The sequence below is a fragment of the Mirounga angustirostris genome, unplaced genomic scaffold, assembly GCF_029215605.1.
Source record: "Mirounga angustirostris isolate CCGP_5_RB_7025 unplaced genomic scaffold, mMirAng1.0.hap1 SCAF_4, whole genome shotgun sequence".
In the NCBI taxonomy this organism is placed as follows: domain Eukaryota; kingdom Metazoa; phylum Chordata; class Mammalia; order Carnivora; family Phocidae; genus Mirounga; species Mirounga angustirostris.
Genome location: NW_026991712.1, coordinates 153,598,335 through 153,624,491, shown reverse-complemented (window position 1 = coordinate 153,624,491; position 26,157 = coordinate 153,598,335). Strand labels below are relative to the sequence as shown.

The window sequence follows — 26,157 nt, the reverse complement described above, 5'->3', positions numbered from 1 at the left end:
CAACCTATAAACAAACTTCCGTAATAAAGAAAATACACAAACACACCAACTGCAACTACCGGTTACCTTCCCACTTACCAACTCAGTGTCACACGAGCAGGCCTCAGGCAGGGGTAGCAAAGCGGAGCACACCAGATCAAGAAAAGGAAAGGCATAGTAAAGGGGGTCCCCAACACTACCGGGCACCCTGGGACCTCAGATTCAGAAGGCTGGCATATAACCACTGCCCTCTTCTAGCACTGAGCTTGGAGCCAGAGCAGTGACACTACAAACCAAATGTGAGCTTCCAGGGCCGGAGAACGCCTTTCTTATTTTTGGCGTTTCAAGCAAATGCTGAGTCCAAAGATGAGATTTGCCCTGACACCAAGGGCAGCACACAGGTTAGATTTCACTGCTCAGTGTAAAAAGACTGTAAGCCAGACTTTATTTTATTGCTACATTTCCCCCATACCCAGTTCGGGAACATTTGCTTCCACCTACTTTTTCATATAGTACTGGCATGGCTTAGAGTTGTTAAAAAAAAAACGAAATAAAACAAAACATGCAAATCAGGATGGACCCTCTCCTTACGAAAGTGGTGATTTACTTACACTGCACTGATTCACCCTCTCCAAATACACAGCTTCTAACAGGCAGAGTTAGGGGGCAGGTGTAACAAACCGTGGTTTAAAAGTATGCCGGCACCGTACTTGTGTGCTTCACTGAACCCCAAGTCTACTGACCCTGCAAACCAGCTACACTAGAGGCAACTCTGGGGACATCTAGATGAAGTCTGAATCCTGATGCCAATATCTGGTCGTTCTAGAGTCTCAACAGGATATTTGCGCTATACCTTTGGCCAGCCAAGGGGCACATAGGAAGAGTATGCAAAGCCCACATCTAACTACAGGTCTTCAAGCTTACTGTCCTGTCACAAGTTTATAAATATGAAGAACTAATCATCTGGGAGCTGTGTGGTCAAAAGGAGATACATAGCACTATTATACTGCGTAAAGTCAAGTCGCCATCCTGTGGATCCTTAGCTCTCTCTGGTTATGACCTCAAACACTTTAAAAGGAAAGCTTAAGTATGCTGGGAGATAATTATCAGAATGTTTGGGTACCTCTGTTCCTGAATGTCAAGTAATAGGGCTCACCTCCACGATTACTTCTTGCAATAAGCACACAGGACAACCCATTAGAGACTGCTCCTTATAGCTCCTAAGCTCCCAAAAGTTCAAGGGGCAGGTGGGCTGTAGAAAACTACCCCAGAGCTAAGCAGGCTCTAAGCCAACCCTCACAGCTCTTAAGTCTTATCCTGGTTCTGGGCACATTTCAGTTCTGCTCCAAGTCCACTTTGCTCCAATTCAGCGATGACAGACATATATTTGAACTCATTTGGTCTGAAGTTAAAGGTCTCCACTAACCCGTAGGTCTCCTTCCGGTCAGTGGCATAGAAGAGCTGAACTTGGTTGGCAATGCACTGTGCCTCAGCAACATTCTGTAAGGTAAAAAGAACAGTGAGGTCATTCCCTGCACAGGGCCATAAAACTCTGTGGCAAGTGGAGGGGCCTTACCCAGGAGTCACTGTTTTCAGAAAGCTTCTCTGACTCCCTGACATCCAAGTCTTGGTAAGGTGCCCCTTGTCTATGCACCCAAATTACCCCATGCTGACCTCTACCATAGTATGTGTCATACTACATTGTATCTGTCCTTTTCTCTTTTGCTTTTTTGTCCGTCTTCCCTCGTATGAATTCCTCAAAGTATATGTTTGCTTTACATCCCTACACATGGTCATATCCAGCCAATATTTGCTGAATAAAGTAACACATATGTTTGAAATGTCCCTCTTCATTCAGTTCCTTAATAACTATTAAGTATATCTTCAAGGGGGTTGGGGAAGAACAGTAGTTACTCAGCTTCTAGAACCAGTTTGCGAGTCACTACTGAGTTCTTAACTAGCGAGACATACTCTTGAGTAAAACCTGTTCCTGATACCACCTCAGTCAGAAGAGTAGTGCCAAAGCCAGCTGTGTAGTTCGTTCTATAGTAGGTCCCCCAATGCTATGACCCTTCTCTCTTTGAGGGAGCCTAGTTTCCCTTTCCTGAGGGTAGGCTGTACTTGCTGACTTCCTTCTCCAAATGGACCATGGTGAAACGATGCAAGAATGCCCTCTGCTACGAAGTCACAGTAGACACCGCAGCTTGTGTCCTGCTCTCTCTCTTGAATTACTTGCTCTGGGGAAAGTCAGCTGCCAAAGTCATGAGGACATTCAAGTAGCCCGACGAAGAAGCTTATGTGGCAAGGAAATGAGGCTTCTTGCTGACAGCCATGTGAGTGGGCTTGGAAGTAGATCCTTGAGCCCAATCAACCTTCTTCAGATGACTATGGCCTGAGCCAACATCTTGGCAGCAACTTCATGAGAGACTATGCCAGAGCCACCCAGCTATGCTGCTCCTGAATTCCTGACCCATAGAAACTGGGAGGTAATAAATGGTGTGTGTGTGTGTGTTTTAAGCCACTAAGTTTAGCAGTAATCTGCTATGCAGCTCCCTCTAACTACTCTGCCAGCAAAGCTCCAGGGAAGCAGAGGGTCCACCTTCTTTCTTTATAAAGCTCAGTGGCAGAGAAATGGTGCACACTGTGTAACAGAGGTGGGGTCAGGACACAGCTATACTCTACTCTCAAAACCTTATAAAGCAATGTCCTCCAACTACTATTACTTTTGCTTCCTATACAGCTCACTCATCCTAGCTGGCCAGAGGCACTTATTCATCATCACGGTGTTCGTATGGCCAAACCCAACCCCCCAAAATACTGGAAAATTCCCACTAAAACTATCAAAAGTGTGCTATGTCTAGCTACAGAATGATGAAAATGGATTTATAAATACCATAGGCTCCTTTAGCTCCACTCCCTCCCATAGGGCTTTCAGGTCATTTCTCATAGGCAGGGACTAATCTCTGAGACTGGATTTTCAATCAAAAGCCTTTTTCCAAAACGCTGGCTATTTCAAATTAATAGAATTTCAGAGCTAGAAGGGGCCTCAGAGATCACCCAGTTTTCATTTACTAGGCCAGGAAACCAAAGGAGATGAGGTTCAGGGATGGGCCCAAGGTCATATGGCTAGCAAGTGGCAAACCTCTGGACTTCTAGACTGGTACTCCCTCTACTTCATCCTGATACTGTTCCTGGTGGGGCAAGATAATTAAGACTGATCAAGGTTGATAACCCTAATTCATCAATTTTACCTTTCCTATACTCAAACATGCCTCAAGAGTAAACTGTTTCTAAAGCAAACACACTGCCATTCTTGGAGGTAGATACCACTACTTTCTGGGCCCATGAACTGTAGGGACCTCTGATAACTGACTTTAACTTGAGGCTCAGGATAGTGGAGGTAGGGGTAGTTCCGGCTGTATTCATTCTAGAACAGTGCTGTTCACACTGCAGAGTTCTAGAGGCTCTGTGGAGGTGCCTCAGGTCCCTTCACCTCTGTTTTAGCCGTTGTATCAGAGGTTTCACATAATAAGATCTTGTCTGGGGGCGCCTGGGTGGCTCAGTTGGTTAAATGTCTGACTCTTGATTTTGGCTCAGGTCATGATCTCAAGCCCCGCGTCAGTAGACTCTTTCCCTCTCCCTCTGCGCCACCCCCCCCACCCCCCCCACCCCCCGGCTTTCTTGTTCTCTCTCAAATAAATAAATAAATCTTAAAAAAAATAAGATTTTGTTTTGATAAAGGTTTCTGACCACTAGTTTAAGACCACTAGTATGGTGGGTAAGGAGACATGTGTATTTATCTCTCATGGAGGGTTATGGAAAGCCCTCTCCCCACTGCCTTAGTTCTCACCATGAAGCAGTAGTAGTCTCCTACTTTTCGAGGACCTGAGAAGATAAACATATTAATTCCTATGTTGCTCAATAAGAAGGTATACTAACAAACCTGATTCCTCCCTTTCTTTCAATCTTCATAGATACTATCACCCTACCAAGTCCTGCCCATTTTACTCCCTATATATTTCTGGGGTCATTCTCTCTCCACCATCCTCACTATTCTACTTCACGTCTTCACTATCTCTTGCTCACACTACTGCAACTGTCTTTTAAATGATCACACTGATTGGGACAGAACTAAAAAATATTTAGGAAGCAAATAATTGAGATTAATAGCATTGAAGTCTAACACTTTACATGTTACTCCCTGTTCAAAACCCTTTCATGACACTTTCATGTCCTCAGGATAAAGCCAAACCTCTAAACACAACCCACCAAACCTTTTTAATATATTAATGATACCAAACTGTTTATAATACCTCAAGTCATTTTATGTGTCCTAACATGTACTTATGCTATTCCCTCTATTTGGAACATTCCTCTTCCCCTCCCCCCTTTCTTTATCTGGCTAAACTCCTGCTCATCTTTGAGATTCAGCCCAGGTGTCATGTCTAGGACCTCTCTTCTTCCTCTTTCTGGGCCAGGGAACATCCCCTGCATGAGCATCCTAGCACTCCATCCGAGCACTGGCTGCATTCCGATGAAAGCATCTACTGACACAGAGGTGGAACCAAATGAGGTTTTCAAATATTCTCCTAAATTTCAGCATTAAGGCTATTAGTTCAGAAGAAACCTCTAGTTTCTGTATATTTCTATTCATTTGCTTTACTGTATTTGGAAGTACTATGCCAAAGTGCAAATTCATGCATGAATAGCAAGGGATCATATATTACATTTCTACGTTTCCCATCTCTGAATCGTGTACCCCTACAATAAATTCTAACATCTCTAGTTCTGTACTACATAAGAAGCTCAGAGCCAAATTGATTTCTACAAGGCAAATCTATGTTGTTTGGTATTATAAGGCCAGGAAGCAAATTTTCACGTAGATGAGGCGTGTGTAGCAGTTTGAGACCACCAGAGTGAGGCGGTAAAAATGCCAGAGCAGAGAAGGACCTCCTGTCACCTCCAGAGTCCACTTTCAATATGGTTAGATGCTGGGCTTTACTGTGGGCCTTCTTGTGGGCCAATCTTAAACCTTGTCATTATTGGTAATTATATCCCCTCCAAATCTCAATTTCAAACAGCCACGCTCGGTCTATTACTATTTCCTAATTAATTAATTAGTTAATGATAGGGGCTTGAATTCACGACCCTGAGATCATGACCTTGAGATCAAGAGTCAGACACTTAACCAACTGAGCTACCCAGGCACCCCATATATTTCCTATCTCCCAACTTCAAAAATCCTTGAACTCCACCAGGACTCACAGTTCTTACAGTCTCTAACCTTCCTTATGTTTTCACTTCCCTCTTTATCCAGCTTGCATTCCATGGTCAGTAATTATCATCATTCTTTTGCACTCACCTTTAACTTTCTGGTCCCTGCTTACTTCATTAGATCACTTGGCTGAACCATAACTCCAGTTAAACCCAAATCTCAGCCCTCTCTCTGTGCCTGTACCCACACAGCCATTCTCTCTTCCAGTTTCCTAGACCACACGCCGACACTTTCTGTAAAGGGACAGACAGTTAATATTTTAGGTTCTGCTGGCCCTACAGTCTCTGTTGCAACTACTTAACTCTGGTGTGGACCTAAAGCAGCCACAGATAATATGTAAATAATAAGCATGGCCGTGTTCCAATAAAACTTTATTTACAGACACTGAAATTTGAATTTCAAACACTTTTCACAGGCCATGAAATAATATTCTTCTTTAGTTCCGTCCCTCCCCCCTCCAACCATTTAAGGATGTAGAACACATTTTTAACTCATGGGCCTTCTAAAAACAGATAATGGATTGGATTTGGCCCACAGGCCATGGTTGGCTGACTCTGTCCTAGAAAATCATTTCACACTTTCTCTTTCTTTTCCACTCAATTATCCAACACCTATTCTTCCATCTTCACTCTCATCTGATGACCTTTCACTGAGATAAAGTCTTAGTCTTTTCACTAAGCAATCTGGAGAGAATTTCTACAAGATACCACCACCTCTCTCCATTTAACTGTATTTGTGTCCTTATATTTTGGCTTCTCTCCTATTATTACATTTCTGGCAAAGATCAATCCCTCATTTCCAGACTTAACCACTCAAAAATACTTTAAAAATTCTCTCCTCTTTCTCCTGCATTATCACTATTTCCCTCTCTACTGAATCTTTCCATCTGTATACAAATATAATGTTATTTCTCTCATATTTAAAACAAAACAAAACACATTCTTGTCTCCACTTCTCCCTCTCCAGCTAGTGCCCCATTCTCTCCTTCCCTTCACAGAAACATCCTTGGAAGACTTGTTTATGCTTACTCCTTACAATTTTTCTTCCCAGCCTCTTTTAAATGTACTCCAATGATGCTTCTGTCCTACCACTCCTCTGAAACTGTCCTTAAAAATCTCGCTATGACTTCCATGTTGTAACATCTAGTAAATTCTCAGTCTTCATCTCATTTGCCTTACCAGCAAGTGAGACTTGGCCAGTTGAGCACTCCCAATTCCTTGAAACATTTTATCTTAGCTTTCAGGGCACTTTCCCATCTTAGTTTTCCTCATATCTCACTAACTATTCCTTTTTCATCTTCTTTGGTGATGCTTCCTCATGTCTCCAGGCTCAGTTCTTAGACCTCTTTTCTTTTTATCTTTATTTGCTTCCTTAGTGATTTCATTGTCTCATGGTTTTAAATAATAATCTGCATGCTGACAACTCTCAATATTTGTATCTCCAGCCTGGACCTCTCCCCTGACCTCCAGGCTCATACATCTAACTGCCTACTACTTGGGTATCTAATAGCTAACTCAGATTTAACATGTCCAAAATTGAGCTCCTGATCTTCCTCCCAAATCTGTTCCTCCCGCAATCTTGTCTAGCTCAATTAATGGCAACTCCAGGGGAGCCTGAGTGGCTCAGTCGGTTGAGCATCTGGCTTTGGCTCAGGTCATGGTCTCCGGGTCCTGGGATCAAGCCCCACATCGGGCTTCCTGCTCAGCTGGGGGGGTCTTGCTTCTCCCTCTGCCTCTGCCTCTCCCCTGCTTATGCTCTCTCTCTCTCATACAAATAAATAACATATTTAAAACAAATGGCAACTCCATTCTTTTGGATAGGATTTTGGGTGACTTCCATTTGAGTGTGATGGTGGAAAGAAGAGTTCCAATTCCAGACTTGGGGCTTACTGCTATTGTGAGATACTAGCTGAGTGTCATCACTTTTTCCTTCTCTGTAAGTAGCTGCTAAGAGAGAGAGCAAAAATAAGTGGGTATTGTAATGAAGAAATTAAGGGGGAAGAAGCACTACAGTGTTCACTATCCTGACATCCTGAACTTAAATCCTGCCAGATAAATGAGGCAGAAATGAGCAAGGACTAGACAAACCGGCTTTATAATAACCATAAAACTGCTCCTGACCCTGGATATACAGAGAAAACAAACACAGTGGGCATCATTATCTATGGACATATGGTCAATGCTCTATCTAAGGAATGGGAAAAGGAGGAAGGGAAATCATTATGTACGCTGAATGTAATACATGTGAGCAGTGTGGGGGAAGAGAAAAGATTGAGAACTATTCCAGACTTTGAACATGTCCTGACCCTTAAGAAACCATTTGTTTGTCCACAGTCTCTTACTTGAAACCCCTAGGGCCAGATGTGTTTTGGAGTCAGAATTACTATATTCTAGAAAGGCAACAGGTACATAATGTAACTCCCCATGATCAAATACATTAATATTTCCTTAGTAAAATGCATGAATATTCCATACCAAGTGGGATTAATAAGGACTACAAGTGGCCTTTTTTAAGTTTAAATGAAGATTTAGCTACCAAGTAAGTTCAAGTCAGATAAGGTCTTGTGACCAAATGTATTATGACAAAACTTTGTTTTCAGAGCTTTGGACTTCAAAATTGTGAATAAGTGATTGAGTTAGTGATTGTACTAACTTCAACTTGGAAGAGCTTGTGCAAGACAAAATTATTGTCAACTTTAAGAAAAAAGTACCTGTAGGTCTCTAGAATCTTACCTCTCAGGAGGTAAAAATTAATTCTTACCAGAAATGTGGGATCCATTTCTGCTGTCATCAGCACTATGCCCTTTTCTTCCTTAAGTTCAGGGTAGTGATATAAAACCAGCTGGCTGGCTGCAGCATCCCCTCGGGTCTGTAAGGAGAAACACTTATCAAGGCTCAATAAGGTACCACCACACAAAGCTGCAATTTCAGAGCAATAGAGTCTAGAGGAAATTCGGGCTCCTAACAGCCCCTTGAGTGGCTAGTGAGTCAGAGGACTGGTAGGTGGGGGGATGGTCAGGCTTGCCAAGGCGCAGTGAAACTGACAGTTTGCACAGTGTTATTTGTGTCTTCAATTGAAAAAGGTTTGGCTTTTTTCCCAGAAAATGTTTACAGTAGGCAGTGAATCCTTCATCATGGCCATATATTTAAAAACAAAATGACACAAGCAACTACCAAATCAAGTTCTAAAGAAAGCAATATGCCTGTGTAATTGCCACTTTTATGGACTAGTGCATTTCACAGTTGAAATCTACTCCCCTTGGCTGGCTCTGAAGACTGAGCTCTTTTAAGCTGTAGCAAACAGCTGGAGAGTTTGCACACGGGCCAGATTTGTAATGTGCCCTTTTAAAATATAATCTAGGTGGGAGATAGGGGGGAAAGGAGAACGGGAACATCATAATTTTATGAAGAATGGACAGGGCAGTGGTTATCAGACCTCAGTCCAGACTAGGAAGAGAGGCTGGGTTCAAAGTTAAAGTCCCTATATGTAGGAGGAAACAACTATACATTCAAAAAAGATCTCTGGGTTTCATCTCTAAATTTCAGCAGGAGTCCTTCTAATTATTAATACCTACCTAGTGCTAGGGTTCAGCCTCTCAGTTCTCCCCCATTTACTTCAAATATACTGATCATTTTGATCATAATTATGTTTCTGGATCTTCTTCCCATACTCGTCTATGAGCTTCAGTAGGGCAGGGACCTTGTCTCACAGGTCTCTAAGTCCTGGCATCGTCTCTAACACAGCAGCATAAGGGTTCAGTTCACAGACTGGAATCAATCAAATCCAGATCTGCTACCTATTACCACACTCATCCACACTAGGGACTAACTTCTCTGAGCCCATGCTCTTCTCTATAAACAGAAATAATATCTGTAACTATCTCATGGGACTTTTGTGAGGACGAAATGACATAATATATATAAAACACCTGGCACATAGTAAGTACATCAAATATTGATTATAGGATGTGCAATAAATGTTATTTTATAATTCATCCAATAATCAAGATAAAAACTGGGCGCCTGGGTGGCTCAGTCGTTAAGCGTCTGCCTTCGGCTCAGGTCATGGTCCCAGGTTCCTGGGATCGAGCTCCGCATCAGGCTCCCTGCTTGGTGGGAAGCCTGCTTCTCCCTCTCCCACTCCCCATGCTTGTGTTCCCTCTCTCGCTGTTTTTAAAAAAAAAAAAAAAAATCAAGGTAAAAACTGCGCCTTCATTCTGCTTTTTCTTTTCTTTTTTTCTAATCCCCCCTTTTTTTAAAACATAATACAATTTTAGGATACAATCATGAGCAAACTCTCATTCTATTTTGCATTTCCTTTACCCCAACCTTCAAAGCCATTGTAACACAGGCTTGTTTTTTGGCAATTTGGCCTCCAAATACAGAATGTCAATCCCAGTTATGATCTGATTTAAAATACTGACTTCATTTTTAAGAGCTTCAAATGCTTTGGATTGAATGTCTTAATCCAATATTTGGGAATAAAACAAAGAAAAAAGGAAGGAAGGAAGGAAGGAAACAAAACAACATCTATGGAATGGAAACTATGCATCTTGCATCTTGGAAAGTGCTGACTGTTAATAAAATACAAGTAAGACATGCAGTCTATGTTAGAGTTAAAAAGATAACCATCACAACTCACCCATGTTAGTTAAGTGAGACACAAGCAGTAAACGTTATAGAGGTATGGGGAAGAGATGGGAGAGACCAAATGTAGTCAGAGAATATGTTTTGGGGTCTTTTCCAATTTCTAGGTATTGAGTAGGGCTTAGAAAGCTAGCCCAATATGCAAAGTGTAACAATTCATCAACGCTGAAGCAAAACAATTCATCAATGCTGAAGCAAATACTGCTGAGAATTAGTAGATACTCTGTGTCCTCAAGCCTCAGCAAGGGCACACAGGAGTAGGCCTCACAGGAGTAGGCTCTTTCTTCTAGGGGATGAGCACAAGCCACCTACCTGAATATTTATAAGTGCAGTGAAGTGGAGTTCAGTACCTGTCCATTGTCCTACAAAGAACTCATAACCTTCCCTTCTTGGTAGTGCACAGAGAAACTGGGAAACAAATACATGAAGAGGTAGGTGAATAAATACAATCATTTGCTCCATGTCCAAGTGCCTAATCATTTACTCTATTTTTTCACTGTCTGGTTTTTAAACAGTTTTTACAACTATGAAATTCATTAAGTGATAATTTAACAAATTCTCATATACTTTCCAACCCAACTAAGAAAGAAAGCATTAGAGATCCAACTAAAGCTTTCTCTGTAACCCATTCCAATCCCATTCCAGAGTAACATTTATCTTGCACTTGGTGTCTGTCATTCCCTTTCGGGTTTTTATTCTTTAAATGCGCATACACATATGCATATCCATAAACAAGAAATACTACGTTTAAAAACTTGCTGCATGTTTAAAAACTTAAATCTTTGATCAAACTATATGCCCATTTTGCAACTTGCTTTTTTCATTTCATGTTACACTTTTGAGATTCATCTATGTTGATAAATACAACTCTAATTCATTTATTTTCACTGTTTTATGGAAATCTACTATAGATATTTACCACAATTTATCCATTCTTCTATTGATGAACATTTGAGTTTTTCAATTTCTAAACTTTCTAATGCTGCTGAGTTAACTTTTGTTCCAATTATTATAATCACTTCCTATTCTATCATCTGAAGCTGATACTGGAACATGGTTGTAAACACAAAGAAATGATTAGTTTTATGCTTAAGATGTTTAGAATTAGGGATGAGTAGTGAAGAGACTGATGTCAGGAGAAAACAAAGTATAATCAGTCCAGTATGCGTTAGTCATGGAACTACCTCCTTATGGCCAACTGCTCAGGCTCTGTTTCATTTTTCTTAGCTGACATAACCTCAGTGCCTAGATAACAGGTAACTGATTTGATTTCTGTCACTCCTGGTCACAGTGCATTTTCTAGAAGTTTGTATAAATGGAGCCAAAGAATCTATACTTCTTTTGGGTATGATTTCTTTCATTTAGTGTAATTGTTTTGTGATCTATCCATGTTGTTACATGTATCTATCAATAGTTCATTCTTCCTATTGCTGAATATTATTCCACTGTAGATGTATATGTACACACAATCCCTCTCCCCCACAATATCTTTATATACCGGTGATAGATATCTTTTAGGATTTGGTTATTACAAATAAAGCCGCTGTGAACATTTGTGTGGTATGAACATATGCTTTCAATTCTTGGGAAAATAACTAGGGAGTAGAATAACTGGGTGGTATGGCAGGTGTATGCTTAACTTTTAAAGAAACGGTCATTCTAAGGTACCTGTACTGTCTCACATTATTGTATCAGCAGTGTATGAGAGTTCCGGTTCTTCCAAACCCTCACCAACACGTGGTATAGTCAGTCTTTTTAATTCTAGTCATTTTCGTGGTATCTCACTGTGGTTTTAATTTGCAATTTGCATGATGACTAATAATACTGAGCATCTTTGTAGGTGCTTATCTGCCATTCCACTTTGTCTGAATCTTTTGCCCATTTTTTAATTGCGTTGCCTGTTTTCTTAAGTTGTAAGAGTTTTTAATATATTCTAGATACAAGTCACGTGTCAATATGTGTCCTGTAAATATCTTCTCCCAGTCTGTGGGTTGTCTTTTCATTTTCATAACAGTGTCTTTTGAAAAGTAGAAAATTTTATTTTTTATTTATTGTGGTAAAATACACATAACATAAAAGTTATCATTTTAACTATTCTTAAATATACAATTCAGTGGCATTAAGTACATTCACACTGTTGGGCAAACATCACCATCATCCATCTCCAAAACTTTTTTAATCTTCCCAAACTGAAACTCCATACCCATTAAATGAGAACTCATTCCCCTTTCCCCCATCCCTCGGCAGCCATCATTCTACTTTCTGTCCATGAATTTGACTATTCTAGGTACCTACACCTAGTCTAGATACGTAAGTGGAATCATACAGTATTTGTCCTTTTGTGACTGGCTTATTTCACTTAGTATAATGTCTTCAAGGTTCATCCATGTTGTAGCATAGGTCAGATTTTCCTTCCTTTTTAAGGATGAATATTCCACTGGGTGTATATACCACATTTTGTTTATTCATCTATCAGTGGATACTCAGGTTGCTTCCATCTTTTGGCTATTGTGACTAATGCTGCTATAAACATGAGAATACAAATAGAAAATTTTAATTTTGATAAAATCTAATTTACTGATTTTGATTTTTTTCTTTTATAGTTTGTGTTTTTTGTGATACACTTAAGAAATCTTTGCCAAACTCAAGATCACTAACATTCAACCTAAGATTGTATTTTGTAGAAGTTACATTTATTTATCTATGATCTATTTTGAGTTAATTTTTGGATACAGTGTGAGGTAAGAGTAGAGGTTCATTTTTTGCATATGGATATCCAAACTGAAGGGATTATCCTTTCCCCATTTAATTACCTTGGCACCTTTGCTAACAAATAACTGACCACACATGTTGGTCTATTTCTGGATTCTCTCTTCTCTTCTATTGATCTATATGTCTATCTATATGCCAATATCACATTGTCTTCATTAGTATAGCTTTATAATAAGCCTTGAAATCATGAAATGTAAGTGCTCTAACTTTGTTCTTTTTTTTTTCAGAACTGTTTTGGGGCAACCGTCTCGAGTCCCCTCTCTTTGGGAGCTTTGTACTCTCACTCAATAAACCTTGCTTTGCTGACCACTGAAAACAAAAACAAACCTGTTTTGTTATTCTAGGTCCTTTGGATATCCAAATAATTTTTTTTAATTGGCTTGTCAATTTCTTTAAAGGAAAAAAAAAAGCCCACTGGGATTTTGACTAGGATGATATTTACTCTAGAGATCAACTTGGGGAGAAATGATGACAATACCGAGTCATCCAATCCATGATCACAGTCCATCTCTCCATTTACTTAGATGCTTTTTATTTTGTCTCAGCAATGTTTGGAAAATCTTTTTGAAAATTCTAGAAATTATTAGAAATTATTACTGACACCAAGTCAGCTGGTTCACCTCACCAATTCCCTTTCGCTTGGGTCTTCTGGCAGCTCATGACTCCAACAAATTCATCATTCCTTAGGCACACACAAGCAGAATAGCATGGCCAAAACGGAAAAGAAACTGGCAATAAAACGGTAACTTAAAGGAGGGTGAAAATGTGAAGGGTTCAGGTGTTGCCTCCCATGTTCACTTGTACTGACAGAGATCCAAATCAGAAAGGGCTGCACCATGTCAGAAAGCTAAAGGGCCTGACACACTTACTGGGACAAACCCACATGATTCCTTATGGCTGAAAATCTCACTTATCAGTACAGTCAACACATAAGCACCTTTGTTAAATAAACAGAGCGCTATAACACATGAGATAGTATGGAGTATGAAGAGATAGGTTAGAAAACATCCTTGTTTGGCAGCACTGATAAGCAATCCTCATCTGGTCACTGGAAACTTACTGTTGGACAGGACTGAGCCCGGGTCCAGATCAAGTCAAACTTCTCTTTCTGTAGGTTAGAAAAGAATAAAATTCAAAACAAGAAAACTTGAGGCTGCAATCATATTTAAATTCACCAAGACTGAACTCTAGGACTAAAATACAACCAAAAATATTCTATCATTTACAACTCCCTCTTACGACAGAGAGAAAAACCGGGTGTGTGTTTGGCTGCTCAATGTCAGAATTAGATGTGAAGAGTGGATACTCCAAACTCTGCAAGGCACTCTGCCAAGTGTCAGAGACTTCAGGCCACTGAGACTGTCTAAGAGAAAGCAAGAAGGCCTGTTTAGACAATGAGTCGGTATTACAGATCTAAAACATCACAAAAGGTGCAGATCCTTTTGGCCATTGAACTCTTCAAGGGCAAGGGTCGATGTGTGTACCAGGTGGGGTAGCAGTACTCTCAGGGCAAGCAAAAGACCCGGCTTGACTTTTCTGTCTCTGAGTTTTCCTCCTTAATCTTAAACTCACACATGCAAACTCAGTGCTTGATGTAAACTTAACCTAAATGGCTTTCTCTTCAGGGAAAGAAGAACAATTAAAGAACTAGCTGATAACCCAGTACATCAAAAGCTTTCTTATGCAGAAGTCAGTGTGAGGACATTAAACTAGAAGAAGCCAGCAGCACCCCTTCCCAGTCACAAACCTCAATGGTCAAGAGTGGCCAATGACTATCTCCAAGACAGAAAATGCCACTTACTAAGGGAAAATGCCAGAAAAAGCCTAGGAGGAAGCTCTAAGTCAGCTCAGTAATAGGTCACTTATAGACAAAAGGGGAAGAAAGCTATGCTAGAGGCCCTGTCTGAAATTCCAACTGTATGGTTGGAAAACACCAAAAAGAAGTAAAACACATTTGGAAATTGCTCAGCAACATGACTTACACTTACATGCTCCCTTGTCAGAGACTTGAGTAAAAGAGACATTGCTAAACCAGAAAGAGGGAAAACAAGCGCCATAAATATATCATATGGAGCTTCCAATCTTTGGTGCTTAGTACATAATAAAAACCCTCAGAGTGATAAATGTAAGTTCTCAAGAGGCAATAAACATAGAAAAAGTAAAGGTAACTGCCTGCTAAGGTTAGAGCCCTGACCTTCATGCCATAACACTTCCATTTCCCCCTCCAAGCTACTTACAGGAATAACTGCGTAGACTGTATCTTTTGCTGCAAAATACTGCTGCCAAATCTGTACGAAAAAGAGAGGGTGTCTGTGACATGTGGGTAATCTTTTGAACCTGTGCCAAGAAATGGTGACAGCTTTTATTGCTCAGAGTAACATGCTATTTGATAACAAGGAAGAAAACTCAATGTAATGCTTTTATTACTAGCACATGATTACAAAAAAGATTTAATACCATCTACTCTTCTAGATGATTAAACTGTAACTCTTAATAACAAATTCCTGTCAGACAAATGGATTCCATGACCTTGTGAATCATTTCTCTCAAGACGTGCCTGTATGCAACAGACATGTTCTTTTCTCATACCTTCTCTTTTCCTTCCCAAAACCCATATTCCTCAGCCAACTGTGGGCTTCTCAAGACAGCCAGAACATCAGTCATTCAGAACCCAGTGTCTGAAGTCAGGTGGACCTGGATGCAAATTCCAGCTCCAATCATTTGCCGACCATGCTACTTGAGGCAAATTACTGAAAATCACTAAATAACACCAAAATAATCATCAGTAAAATAGCAATAATATCAACCTAACAGGATTATTGTGAGAACTAGTTGAAACATAGGTTTGTGCCTAGCACAAGAGAATTACAATGCAAACCAGAGCCAAGGTGCTCTGAGGGGAACAAAGAGGCACTTAACCCAAGTTAGGGAATGAGTGTCAGACGAGGGGATACTTGAACTGTATCCTGAAGAATGATCAGGAGTTAGCCAGGTGAACAAGGAGGCTAGGAAGATAAACAGGTAGGACAGAAGAGACACATTCTAAGCAGAGAATGACAGCACTAGCAAAGGCATAGAATGCAGGGAAGGCATCACAGCCAAGGTGACACCTGAGCGAGCTTTTGAAGAACAGGACCACCCTCCTTTAGAGATGCTCTGCTTTGTCAACATTTTCATTAAGAATGGAGGGGGGCCCCCTAACTGAAGATACTAATCAAAGTATAATCTAACTAACACAGGGTACAGGAGGACTATTACCTCCCAGGACCTGGGCAAATCATTATCAATGCAGCCCAAGGTTGCTTTGCCTTTTTTTTTTTTTTAATGTCAGACACGGTCTTTTCATTTTAACGACAGCATATACTGCTATTTTTATTTAATCTATACTAGTAGATAGTTCATGAATCAACACTGAAATTTATAGACAGATAGATGTTTCTTAACATAACTGACCTTGGTTACTCAAATTATTTTAACAAACACAAATTTATGTCCAAAATTATAGGTCTAAATGATATTCATCATATGAATATCAAGCCTCCTGGGCCTGGCTTCTCTCTCCCCTAAAGAGTATGCTTGGTGTCTGCTTTCTATTGGCATCTCTTCCCAAAGACACAGTTTGAGGTCTCCTAGAGACTTTGCATAAGCCTCTATTAACACAAGTTAGAACCTTGTGCTGTTCTCGTCTGTGTCTGTCCTTCTACTAGGCTAAAACTCCTTGAGAGTAGGGGATTCTCTCATTTATTTCCATGTCTTGCATACAACCTGACATTTAATAGGTATTTAATAAATGCTTTTGCTGAAACAAATGATACAGCACCCAAAGGAAACTCATGGCAATTGGCACAACTTCCCATAGGGAACAGGATGCAGAGTCAAACAGACATGGGTTTGAGTTCCAGCTCTACCCTAAGTTACTTAATCTCTTGAAATTACAGTTTCCTCAGTTGTAAATTGGAAATAATAGCACCTACACTTCAAGGTAGTTATGAGAATTTAATGAAATAGTGCATGTGAATCACTAAGTACAGTACCTGACATATAGTCTACTGCTTTTATTATTATTTTGATTTTCTCAATATACCTAAAATAATTCACGGAATTATAAGAAATGCCAATAAATAGCTTATTATAGTCTAATTAGAGAGAAAAGAATCACAGACATGAAAATGTAAATAGCAATGCAAATCAAGGTGTATGGAATGACCAAACAGGTAGGATAGATCATGAGTGCTCTGAAGGAAGGTGTCCAGAAAACTTCCAGAAGAAGGTCCTATAACAACAGAGGACTCTGAATGGCAAGCAAAGGAATACAGGAAGTCACTGAACATTTGCAAGCAGGTCACTGACATAATATTTATTTCTATTCATTTATTTAAAAACACAAATGTAGCACTTACTCTGTGCCAGGCACTGTTCTATGTGCTTTACAAATATGAACTCATTTAATTCCCCAAAGAACTCTGTAAGTACTGTTATTACTACTATGAGATAAGTACTATTAATACTACTATTAGTATTATTATCTCCACTTTACAGAGAGGGAAACTAAGGCTCAGAGAGGTTAACTAACTTATCAAAGTCATTCACACAGTAAGTGGCAGAGCTAGGACTTAAAACTGGTGGCTTGGCTCTAGAGTCCGTGTTCTTTTTTTTTATTTTTTAAAGATTTAATTTATTTATTTGACAGAAACAGAGAGAGAACACAAGCACAGCGAGCGGGAGAGGAAGAAGCAAGCTCCCCACTGAGCAGGGAGCCCGACTCGGGGCTCGATCCCAGGACCCTGGGATCATGACCTGAGCCGAAGGCAAACGCTCAACCGAATGAGCCACCCAGGCACCCTAGAGTCTGCGTTCTTAACGAATACACTATGCTTTTTCATAATGAAAGCAGAACTTTAAGAGGATTCAACTGGTAAGGCTATGAGAGGTGGAGGAGCGGGGAGGAATGAGAGCAGGGAAACCTATTTAGATAGGTAGTACAGTAAGCCAGAACATAGTACTGATGATTTTAAATAAGACGTGGGCAACAGGAATGAAACAGAAGAGGGTAATGTGAGTTGATTAGACATATAGGAGTAAAATCAAGAAAGACAAGCTTTCTTATGCCATTATGTTTCATGTAACTGATCACTTTTGCTTTCTGTAACCACCTTTCATTTTGGCTAAAAAGAGGTATCAAGAAATGTATGCTCCTTTCTACTTTCAGATTTGGCTCACAGAGCACATGTTTTCATCAAGTATGCCAGCCCATTTTCATTTATTACCTGTCTTATTTCTTCTGCAGTTTTGTCTTTCACCATCTCAATGTTAAAGATTGAACTGAGAGTCTGAATGAGAAAATAAAAGGCAATTAACATCCACAATTAAGAAAATTACAACAGCTTAACTATCTGTAAGTCTTGTGGGAAGCAACAGGTCAGGACAGTGGAGCAGATCTTCAATAAGTACAGAACATGTATAAGAAAACCTGTATGCTCAGAGAAGTGAACCCCTAAGCCCAGGCAGGTTTTCACAGTGCTATTCCTGGGGAGTATCTAAAAGTACTTTCTAAATGCTTTACCCTCACTAATGAGCACTGCAGCATTTTGCAGCTGGTAAGAAGAGAAAATCTGGTTGTCACCTTTAACTGCTATTCTACTAGGGGTGGCTCCTTATTTGCAAATTAAATGAGTAAACATGCTTTGATTTTTTAAAACTACTTCTTATAGAAAGAAAGCATATCACCAGGATTTCCCTCATATTTCCTCCAGCAGCCCCAGGACCCACACTATGCTAGAGGTTGTATCAAGGACATAAAAATTCATAGAAATATTTTTCATCTCCATAGTTGGAAAAAAAATCACAAAATCACAGAACCACAGTAAGTATGTTCAAATTTGCAGCCTCTTGTTATAGATGTTCCATATGACTTCAGACTTAGATCTTTAATTAGAAACCTACCTTGTCCTTAGAGAATCCTCTGCTCACAGGCTGTTTCCCCAGGGTGTCTGTCTGAAATACATGATGAGACAGGGCATTTATCTGTACCTTACTCATAAGAAAAAGACCACCATACTAGTGAAGTGTACAATATCTCATTTAGTAATCAGACGCTTGAAAACTCACTTTTCTCCATTCTACATAGTAACTGTACACACTGTTCTATGAGTTATTGTTTGTGAGACAACTTTTGTGACTAAGCTTTTGAGATACAGAGATGAGAAAAGATTTGTTAGTAACTACCACCTACCGGTACTTAGAGACCATATCCTTACCTGCCACTATGGATATGAGGGACTCCCTCCCAGAATGAGGCCTGCTTGGGTTTCCTGTGCTCTGCTCTCTGATCTGCTCCTTGGTGAGCCGTAAAGGAGGTAAGCAATGGAAAAATGTATTTTCAAAGGCTGCTTCTCATCTGTGACACACTTCTGATGGCAGGCATCCTCACCAGGCTGGTCTTTTCCAGCACTCAATCTTAATATTCCCTCTATCAAATTAGTGATTATTTCTTCTCCTAGCCTACTATCTCGGATAAAGGCCACAGTCAAGAAATCCTATTATGAGGTTTCTGATAATAGGGATGGGTTGGTTCTAAGTCTCTCACTCAATTTCTCAGTTCAAGTCCATTCCTTTCAGGAGTACAATCTATACCTGGGATTCTGAGGCTAAAAAACACCGTCTGCATAAAATCCTGTCTTTTGTTATTCTGTGCTTCAAGGAATCCAAACCTTTCATAAATGATGCCCACAGAACTGGTACGAACAAATTAGACAAAGTCTGGTATAGAAAAATCTGTTGGATACACCCTTGTCTTTTTGGTCATATCCCTACACAGTGGCAGCATCCTAATGTAGTCTGTCCTTCACAGGTAAACTTTCCAGAAAAAAGAGAACTGATTTCATTTTCACACCATTCACTTCCAGGTGCACTATGAAAACAAAACAAATGAAACCCTCCATTTGCAGAGCTGTCTTCACCTTTTCTTTTTTATTTTTTAGATTTTATTTATTTACTTGACAGAGAGAGAGAGCGGCAGAGGGAACACAAGCACGGGGGAGCTGGAGAGGGAGAAGCGGGCTGGAGATAGTCGATCTCAGGACGCTGGGATCACGACCTGAGCTGAAGGCAGGTGCTTAATGATTGAGCCACCCAGGCGTCCCTCTTTTTCTTTCTTTTAACATGGCTTTAACAAACACTGAGTTTTCTAGAAATGCAACTAGTATATAACTTAAAAGAAGGCTGCACATTGTGGAATCTCATGAGGATCACTGATAACAATACCGCTCACGGTCTGGGAGTTTTTAAAAGTACTAATACAACACCCCTATACCAGTCAGTATTTGCTGCTTATATATTCATGGTGATTTCACATATAGGTGAGAGACTCTGATGACTGCATTAGGTTTCACAGCATAGTTGTGCTGAAGAACTTATATACTAAAGTTCACTCGTAAAAATTTCATTTATATCATTCATTCATTTTAGAAATTTCATTCATATCATCTACTAAATAAGTATTTTATTAAAAAGTTCTTTCCTTGGGACATCTGGGTGGCTCAGTTGGTTTCAGCTCTGGTCATGACCTCATGGGTTGTGAGATTGAGCCCTGCATGAGCTCCACATCAGGGCTCCACGCTCAGTAGGGAGTCTGCTTGAAGATTCTCTCCCTCTGCCCCTCCCTTCATTCTTACATGCACTCAAGCACAGTGCACACTCTCTTCTCTCAAATAAATAAATAAATCTTAAAAAAGTTTTTGAGGTGCCTGGGTGGCTCAGTCAGCTCAGCATCTGACTTCGGTTCAGGTCATTATCTTGGGGTCCTGGGATCAAGCCCTGTGTTGGGCTCCGCATTCAGTGGGGAGTCTGTTTTTCCGTGTTCCTCTGCACCTCCCCAGCTCATGCTCTAATAAAATAAATAAATAAATAAATCTTAAAAAAAAGTTCTTTCCTTCATATGACAGCTAGGGCATTATATTGATGCCCCCCCCTCCGAAATTATGTCTACTAGTGGGTTACATTGTCTAAATTTCATTTCAGGGTACAAAATGGAGAATTAAAAATATTTTTTACAAAAAGGGGATGTTGGAAGGCTCCTGGGTGGCTTAGTCAGTTAAGCTTCTGACTTTGGCACAGGTCATAATCCCCGAGTCTCGGGATCAAGCCCCGCGTCGGGCTCCCTGTTCAGCAGGGAGTCTGCTTCTCCCTCTGCCCCTCATTCCGCTCTTGTGCTCTCTTTCTCTCTCAAATAAATAAATAAAACCTTTAAAAAAAGGCGGGGAGATGTTGGGTCTCATGTGGTAGGGAGCCAATGACTCAGAGCAAAGAAAAGGCTTTGTGAATAGAGTCATTAGCCCCCTTCTATCTAGCTAGATAAGAAAGACAATAAGTCATTATTTACCCAAGCGTTGTCATAATTTAAGCTCCATCCTGACTTATGTTTGCATCTTGTCATCATGAAGTTGAATTTCTAAGTCTGTTTACAAAAGGGGGCAAAGAGCTTTCCAATGTCATACTTAAAGTTTCTAATATAGTAATATTTCCAAGAGCTACTGATTTGTAACCTTGGCACTATAAATGTTTACTATAGGAAACTACATTTGTTAAAATATTTGTAGTAGAGACTTGTTTGTTCACATAAAGTTGTAAACTATGTGTCATAGGAGGTTGAATTTGCTCCCCAACCTTGTAATGATTAACCCAGTGCCTTGCTTTTGTTCTTATGAACTCAAACAGTGATTAAAAGACCAAGTGGATTCTCTTAAAATTTAGAATACCCAAGGCAAAAAAAGTTACTGCCCAAATTAAATAAATATCTTTCATCCTAAACACAATGTAGAATCCCAATTTTCCACTGTATGTTATTTCAGGCCCAAACAGCCCACACATGATTACTGCATATCCTTCCTGGTATTAGCCACTCCTACTCCAATTTGCTCTGTGTACCACCCTAGGTTAGTATTTTTCAAATCACAGGTTGTGAAATCAATTTATTGGACTGTGGCCAAAGTTTTTTTTAAAAGAAAAAAAAGTGCATTGCATGTAGTAAAAATAAGCATTGTTTTGTAAAAACTCTGCTTCAGTTATAATCATACACATGTGTATGTACTGAACTACAGTGTAAAATATATTTCTCACTGTGGATCATGATCAGAAAGTTTGAAAAGCACTGTATTAGATTTCAACATGCTTTTCCCCAGCTTTGATTCTTGTTTAAGGATAAGAGCAGCTTTTAAGCACTTTTTTGTCCCGGATCTCTACAGCCCGCTTCCAGGTATGTTTGCCTTGACCATTCTACCACATCCCCCAGGAGCATGGACTGCCTTTTTCATCTCTCTATGTCTCTACCATGACCACAGTACTTCGCCAGAAAGAGCAGGATACCATTTATGGATGGAGACTGAGCTGTGTAGAGAGAGGCTACATTCAGTTCATCCAGCTGACCCATCAGTGAGCCCACTCCCAGGATAGGGCTGGTGGGCTCACCAGCACACTGGTAGCCAATAACACAAAGAGGGGGCAGGTCTTACCTTCTGTTCTACACATTTGATAAAGTCACCTTGCCTGGAGTGTCCCACCGGCTGCTTCCGAAACTCCATGCGCTTTTCCAGTCGGGATTCAAAAACAGCTGGATCAGACCTGATTAAAGGTAAACCAAAAGTGAAACCACTTGGGACTTTCTGAATTTCAAAATAACAAAGCATCATGCTGCACTTCCAGAGAGAGAGGACACAGGCATTCAAAGGCTGAAGGATTTGCCTATAAATCAAGAAAGTGGAAAAAGAAATCCAGTTATTTAACTACTGTTAATCTTCAAGGGTCCTGTGTAACATGCTATTTCCTAGGGTGATGCAGACCTTGGTCCCACAGGTACTTATACTCTGGGTACTTGGAATTCAAATCCTCAAGATGGGAAGGGGACTCTGAAGTCATCTTGCTTGATCATCCTACTCAGGCAGGAATCCAACAGCACTCCCAGTGAGTGTCAAGCTTTTACTTGAACACATCTAGTTCTTGGACATCTTATTCACCCCACAAAAAGGTTAAACATCTGTTTATTCAGATGCAGGTGATTCAGAGGCTTTACACCGCATAGTTTGTAGGAAAAGATTTAGCACCTGAGTTTCTCCCTGACTCTCTCTCCAAAGAACTTGCTCCTGTAGACGAAACATCAGAACCTGTCCTTCATGTCAAAATGAGCTGGTCTTCAGGCCTGAAGTCCAGGTTGGGGCTGTCATCCTTGTTAAGAATTCTTCAGGCTGTGTAGCCAACGATGTGATATTTGGCACTGTACACTTTGATGAAGACATCATACAGGGATTACAGCTCCTGGGCCATGAGACCTGTAGTGTCACAGGTGTGGTCTGCAGGATTCAAGGACATCCTGATCACTTCTCTGGTGGAGTGCTTCCTGATCAAGACATTGTACGGGGCCCCTCTTTCATAAGACTCAGTTCCGGAGGAGACATTAAACACTACTCCCTTCATGCCATTACATGGGCAGATCTTCTTCCTCCCCTCCATAGCAGGCCAGTACTCAGTGCGGAGTCACTCCAGGGGGCCTGTCCTGTGGGGTGTGGCACCTGCTGGGGCTGCAAATGCCAGGACCAGGGTTAGTGCTGCAAGCATCCAGTCACACCTGCACCTGCCATGCTGAGTGGATGGAGTGAGAGGCGGCCTAGGCATTGGAGTCTGTGCATTCCCACTTTGGACATCTTTCATTATTAAAACATTCTGAGCCTAAATCTATCCATCTATATCTTTCACACTCAGGAACAAGAAAAAATGTCTAATCCCTTTTATTTGAGTACTTGGAAATTGCTATTATGTCACCCCCTAAAGTTTTCTGTAAGTTGAATTTCCTTAGTTCTTTTGGCCCCTCTTCATATGTGATTTGTGAGTATTTCCTCACTATAAACCTGCTCTCTGGACACCCTCCAGTTTGTCCACATTCTAGATATAGTGGGCCTGCAGCTAGATCAAATACTCCCAATTCACCAGTGCAAAGTGTGATGCAAAAAGCTAGATACTAGGCTGAAGGAGTCAAGAGGGCACACAGCCTTGTCCTGCTATTGGCTCACACCAAACTTGTGTCTGGTGCTCCAAGGGCCTAGGTTTTAGTGAATATAGAGAGACTGACAGATGCTACAGCATGAAAACCTTGTGTGGAACACTAAGGAATATGGAGATTATCTAGAGTCAGTGAGGGTGCTTTGGAACGCTCACTCTTTGAGACAGCAGTATGTGTAAATATTGATGGGAATGATCTGGTGGGGAAGGAGAGTAAAACCAGCCATTAGTTGGTTCATGAGTAAGAATGAATGGCAACTGTAAAGTATTCAGAGTATGCGCAGACAGCTCTCCTAAGATGCTGCCTGTGAAAGGGATCCATGAGAAAAGTCTGGAGGGGAATGTAGGTCAAGGAAAGTTTTTAAAGAAGAGAAATCCTCGAGTGAGTATATTTGAATGCTGCTGGAAAGAGGGCAAAAAATACTCATTCCTTTATTCTGTCAGTTTTTTCAAAAAGGGAAGAAAGATCACCACAGCAGCAGTGAGATGGACTGGGGTGGAAGTGGGGAAGAATAGCTAGAGGATGACTGCAAGAGTCCAGAAGATGCTGGAGGAGGACATTAAGGCCATGGAAGTGGAGAGGAGACAGAACTCAAAGAAGTTACAGTATGCAGTTTTTGGTTACCCTTCTAAGACAACTGCCTGCCTACCCTGCCAGACTCTCTCCCAAGCCCCTCTAATTTTCACCTTTCATCTCCTTCAGCTCTTTCCACTTTAACACTTCAGACCCTCCCTTGGTCCCCTTGCACCCACCTCAAGCCTCTTATCTCCAAGTCCTTTTATCTGGAAGCTGAGGGGTAGTGTTAGGAGCCCTGGATCCCAAATCAGATGAATCCCAACCAGCTGTGTGACCTCTGGCAGGTCGCCGCCACTCTCTGATTCTGTTTCCTCCTCCTAATGACAGGGTTGGTTCAACGGATGATCCATCTGTGACTCCATTAGTCTTTGACGTCCTGCTCCCTCCCCCAACCTCCTTTCCTTGTAGTCAGGGCTGTAGCTAGAAGCCTAGGAACCCGAGCTCTAGGCCAGGCCTCAGTGACTCAATATGTGACCTTGAGCAAGTCAAGTCCCTTCTCTGGAAGGTTCTATGTTCCCGTTTCTGTAATCAGGGCCAACACAGGATTCCACCTCAGCGTTTTGAGAACTAGAGCACAAGGAAAGGCAACTTGGGGAAGAGGCAGGACTTTGCAGACACTCATTTCTGAGACGAGCTGTGTGATGTTAGCAAGTCACCTTGCTCCTCTGAGCCCACAGACACATCATCTACAGAGTGCGGAGAGTAACCGGGCCCCACGTCGCGGGGTTGTTCTAAGCACTGAAGGCGTCGGATCCACCAGAAACGTGGGCCGCGCGCCCCCCTCCCCGCCCGCCGCCGGTCGGCCGGGGTCCGCACCTGCGCAGCTGCTGGATCTTGTCCCGGTAGCGGTCGTAGAAGGGGTTGGCCTCGAGCTCGGCCCCGACCCCGCTGCCGTCGGCGCCCCCCGCGGGCCCGCCAGAGCCGCGGCGCACCGGGAACACGCGCAGCTGCGCGGGGGACACGAGCCCCAGGCCTAGGGCGCGGCTGCGCACGGCGCACAGTCCCCGGTACAGACCGGCCACCTGCAACACGGCCGGGCCCGTGCCACCCGCCGCCGCCGCCACGGCAGCCATGGCCGCCCCCTCCTCCTCCTCCTCCTCCTCCTCCTCCGGCGCGTCGGCCTCAGCCCGCGGCCCGCGCGCCTGCTCCATCGCGCTCCGGGTCCGCTGCGCCCCGGCTCCGGCACCGAGGTTCCGCGCGCGGAAGGTTCCGGGCTCTGGGGAAGGCGAGGCGGGGCGGGTAGGAGGGGGGCTCGCGGCTCGGCCCCGGAGCCGCGCGTTCCGCCGCTCGCACGGCCCGCGGGGTGCCGCGGCCCGTCGCCTCCCCCGAGCCTGCCCGGCTCCACGCCTTCCCGCTCGGGTCCAGCAGCCTCTGCGCTCCGTCTCCTCCACTCCCTCTGCTTCCTGACATCCACCTTGAACTCCAGCCAAACCTCCTCTCCAGAGAGACACCTGGGTCTGTCCTAACAAGTCTTGATTTTGGCTGTTTTTGATCCTTGTAATGCTCTGCCACCATCTTCTTCATCCCCTTGAACCAAGCGGGAATTACTGGGGTCAGACACAGTGACATCTACATCTCTACGTCTCACCTTCTCCCACCATAGAGGGCCAGCCCTGGGGCAAGCCCACCACAATGGCATGATCAGTTTGCCTTCGTGGAAGTCCTTCCTGTCTGGGTCTTACGTGGTAGAAACCCCTCGTGAATGGTGGACTCCTCCGGGGTAGGGCCAGAGCCTTCAACTCTTCTCAGTCCAGCCTGCACTCATGGGGGTTGGTCCTAGGCCCTGGCCTGTGGTGGACTCGGAGATTAGTAAGTCCTTCGAGTGTGCTGACCTATACCTGCCTCAGGATCCTTGCACT

General features: G+C 42.1%; 1 protein-coding gene across 2 annotated transcripts; it reads right to left on the bottom strand.

Moving 5' to 3' along the window:
- Window positions 1-951: 951 nt before the first annotated feature.
- ATPAF1 (ATP synthase mitochondrial F1 complex assembly factor 1) lies at window positions 952-25,540 on the bottom strand. 2 transcript variants are annotated; one of them, XM_045897755.3, is made up of 9 exons: window positions 25,115-25,517; window positions 22,182-22,290; window positions 18,616-18,666; window positions 17,940-18,002; window positions 14,910-14,960; window positions 13,733-13,780; window positions 10,213-10,308; window positions 8,015-8,122; window positions 952-1,479 (listed from the first exon to the last, which is right to left on the bottom strand). In XM_045897755.3, exons 1-9 carry the CDS (start codon window positions 25,447-25,449, stop codon window positions 1,285-1,287), a joined length of 1,056 nt encoding a protein of 351 aa, XP_045753711.1. In that variant the 5' UTR covers window positions 25,450-25,517; the 3' UTR covers window positions 952-1,284. The 2 variants fall into 2 exon arrangements, with proteins under 2 accessions (XP_045753711.1, XP_064445268.1); XM_064589198.1 differs by lacking the exon at window positions 952-1,479 and adding an exon at window positions 5,335-5,487 and having other exon boundaries at window positions 25,115-25,540.
- Window positions 25,541-26,157: the final 617 nt, after the last annotated feature.

Coding starts and splice junctions, on each gene's coding strand:
- ATPAF1 (XM_045897755.3), bottom strand. CDS start 25,449: ATGGAGCAGGCGCGCGGGCCGCGGGCTGAGGCCGACGCGCCGGAGGAG. Junction 13,781..14,909: donor CAGTCTACGCAGTTATTCCT/GTAAGTAGCTTG, acceptor TCTAACCTACAG/AAAGAGAAGTTTGACTTGAT. Junction 8,123..10,212: donor CTGCACTTATAAATATTCAG/GTAGGTGGCTTG, acceptor TTCTCCTTACAG/ACCCGAGGGGATGCTGCAGC.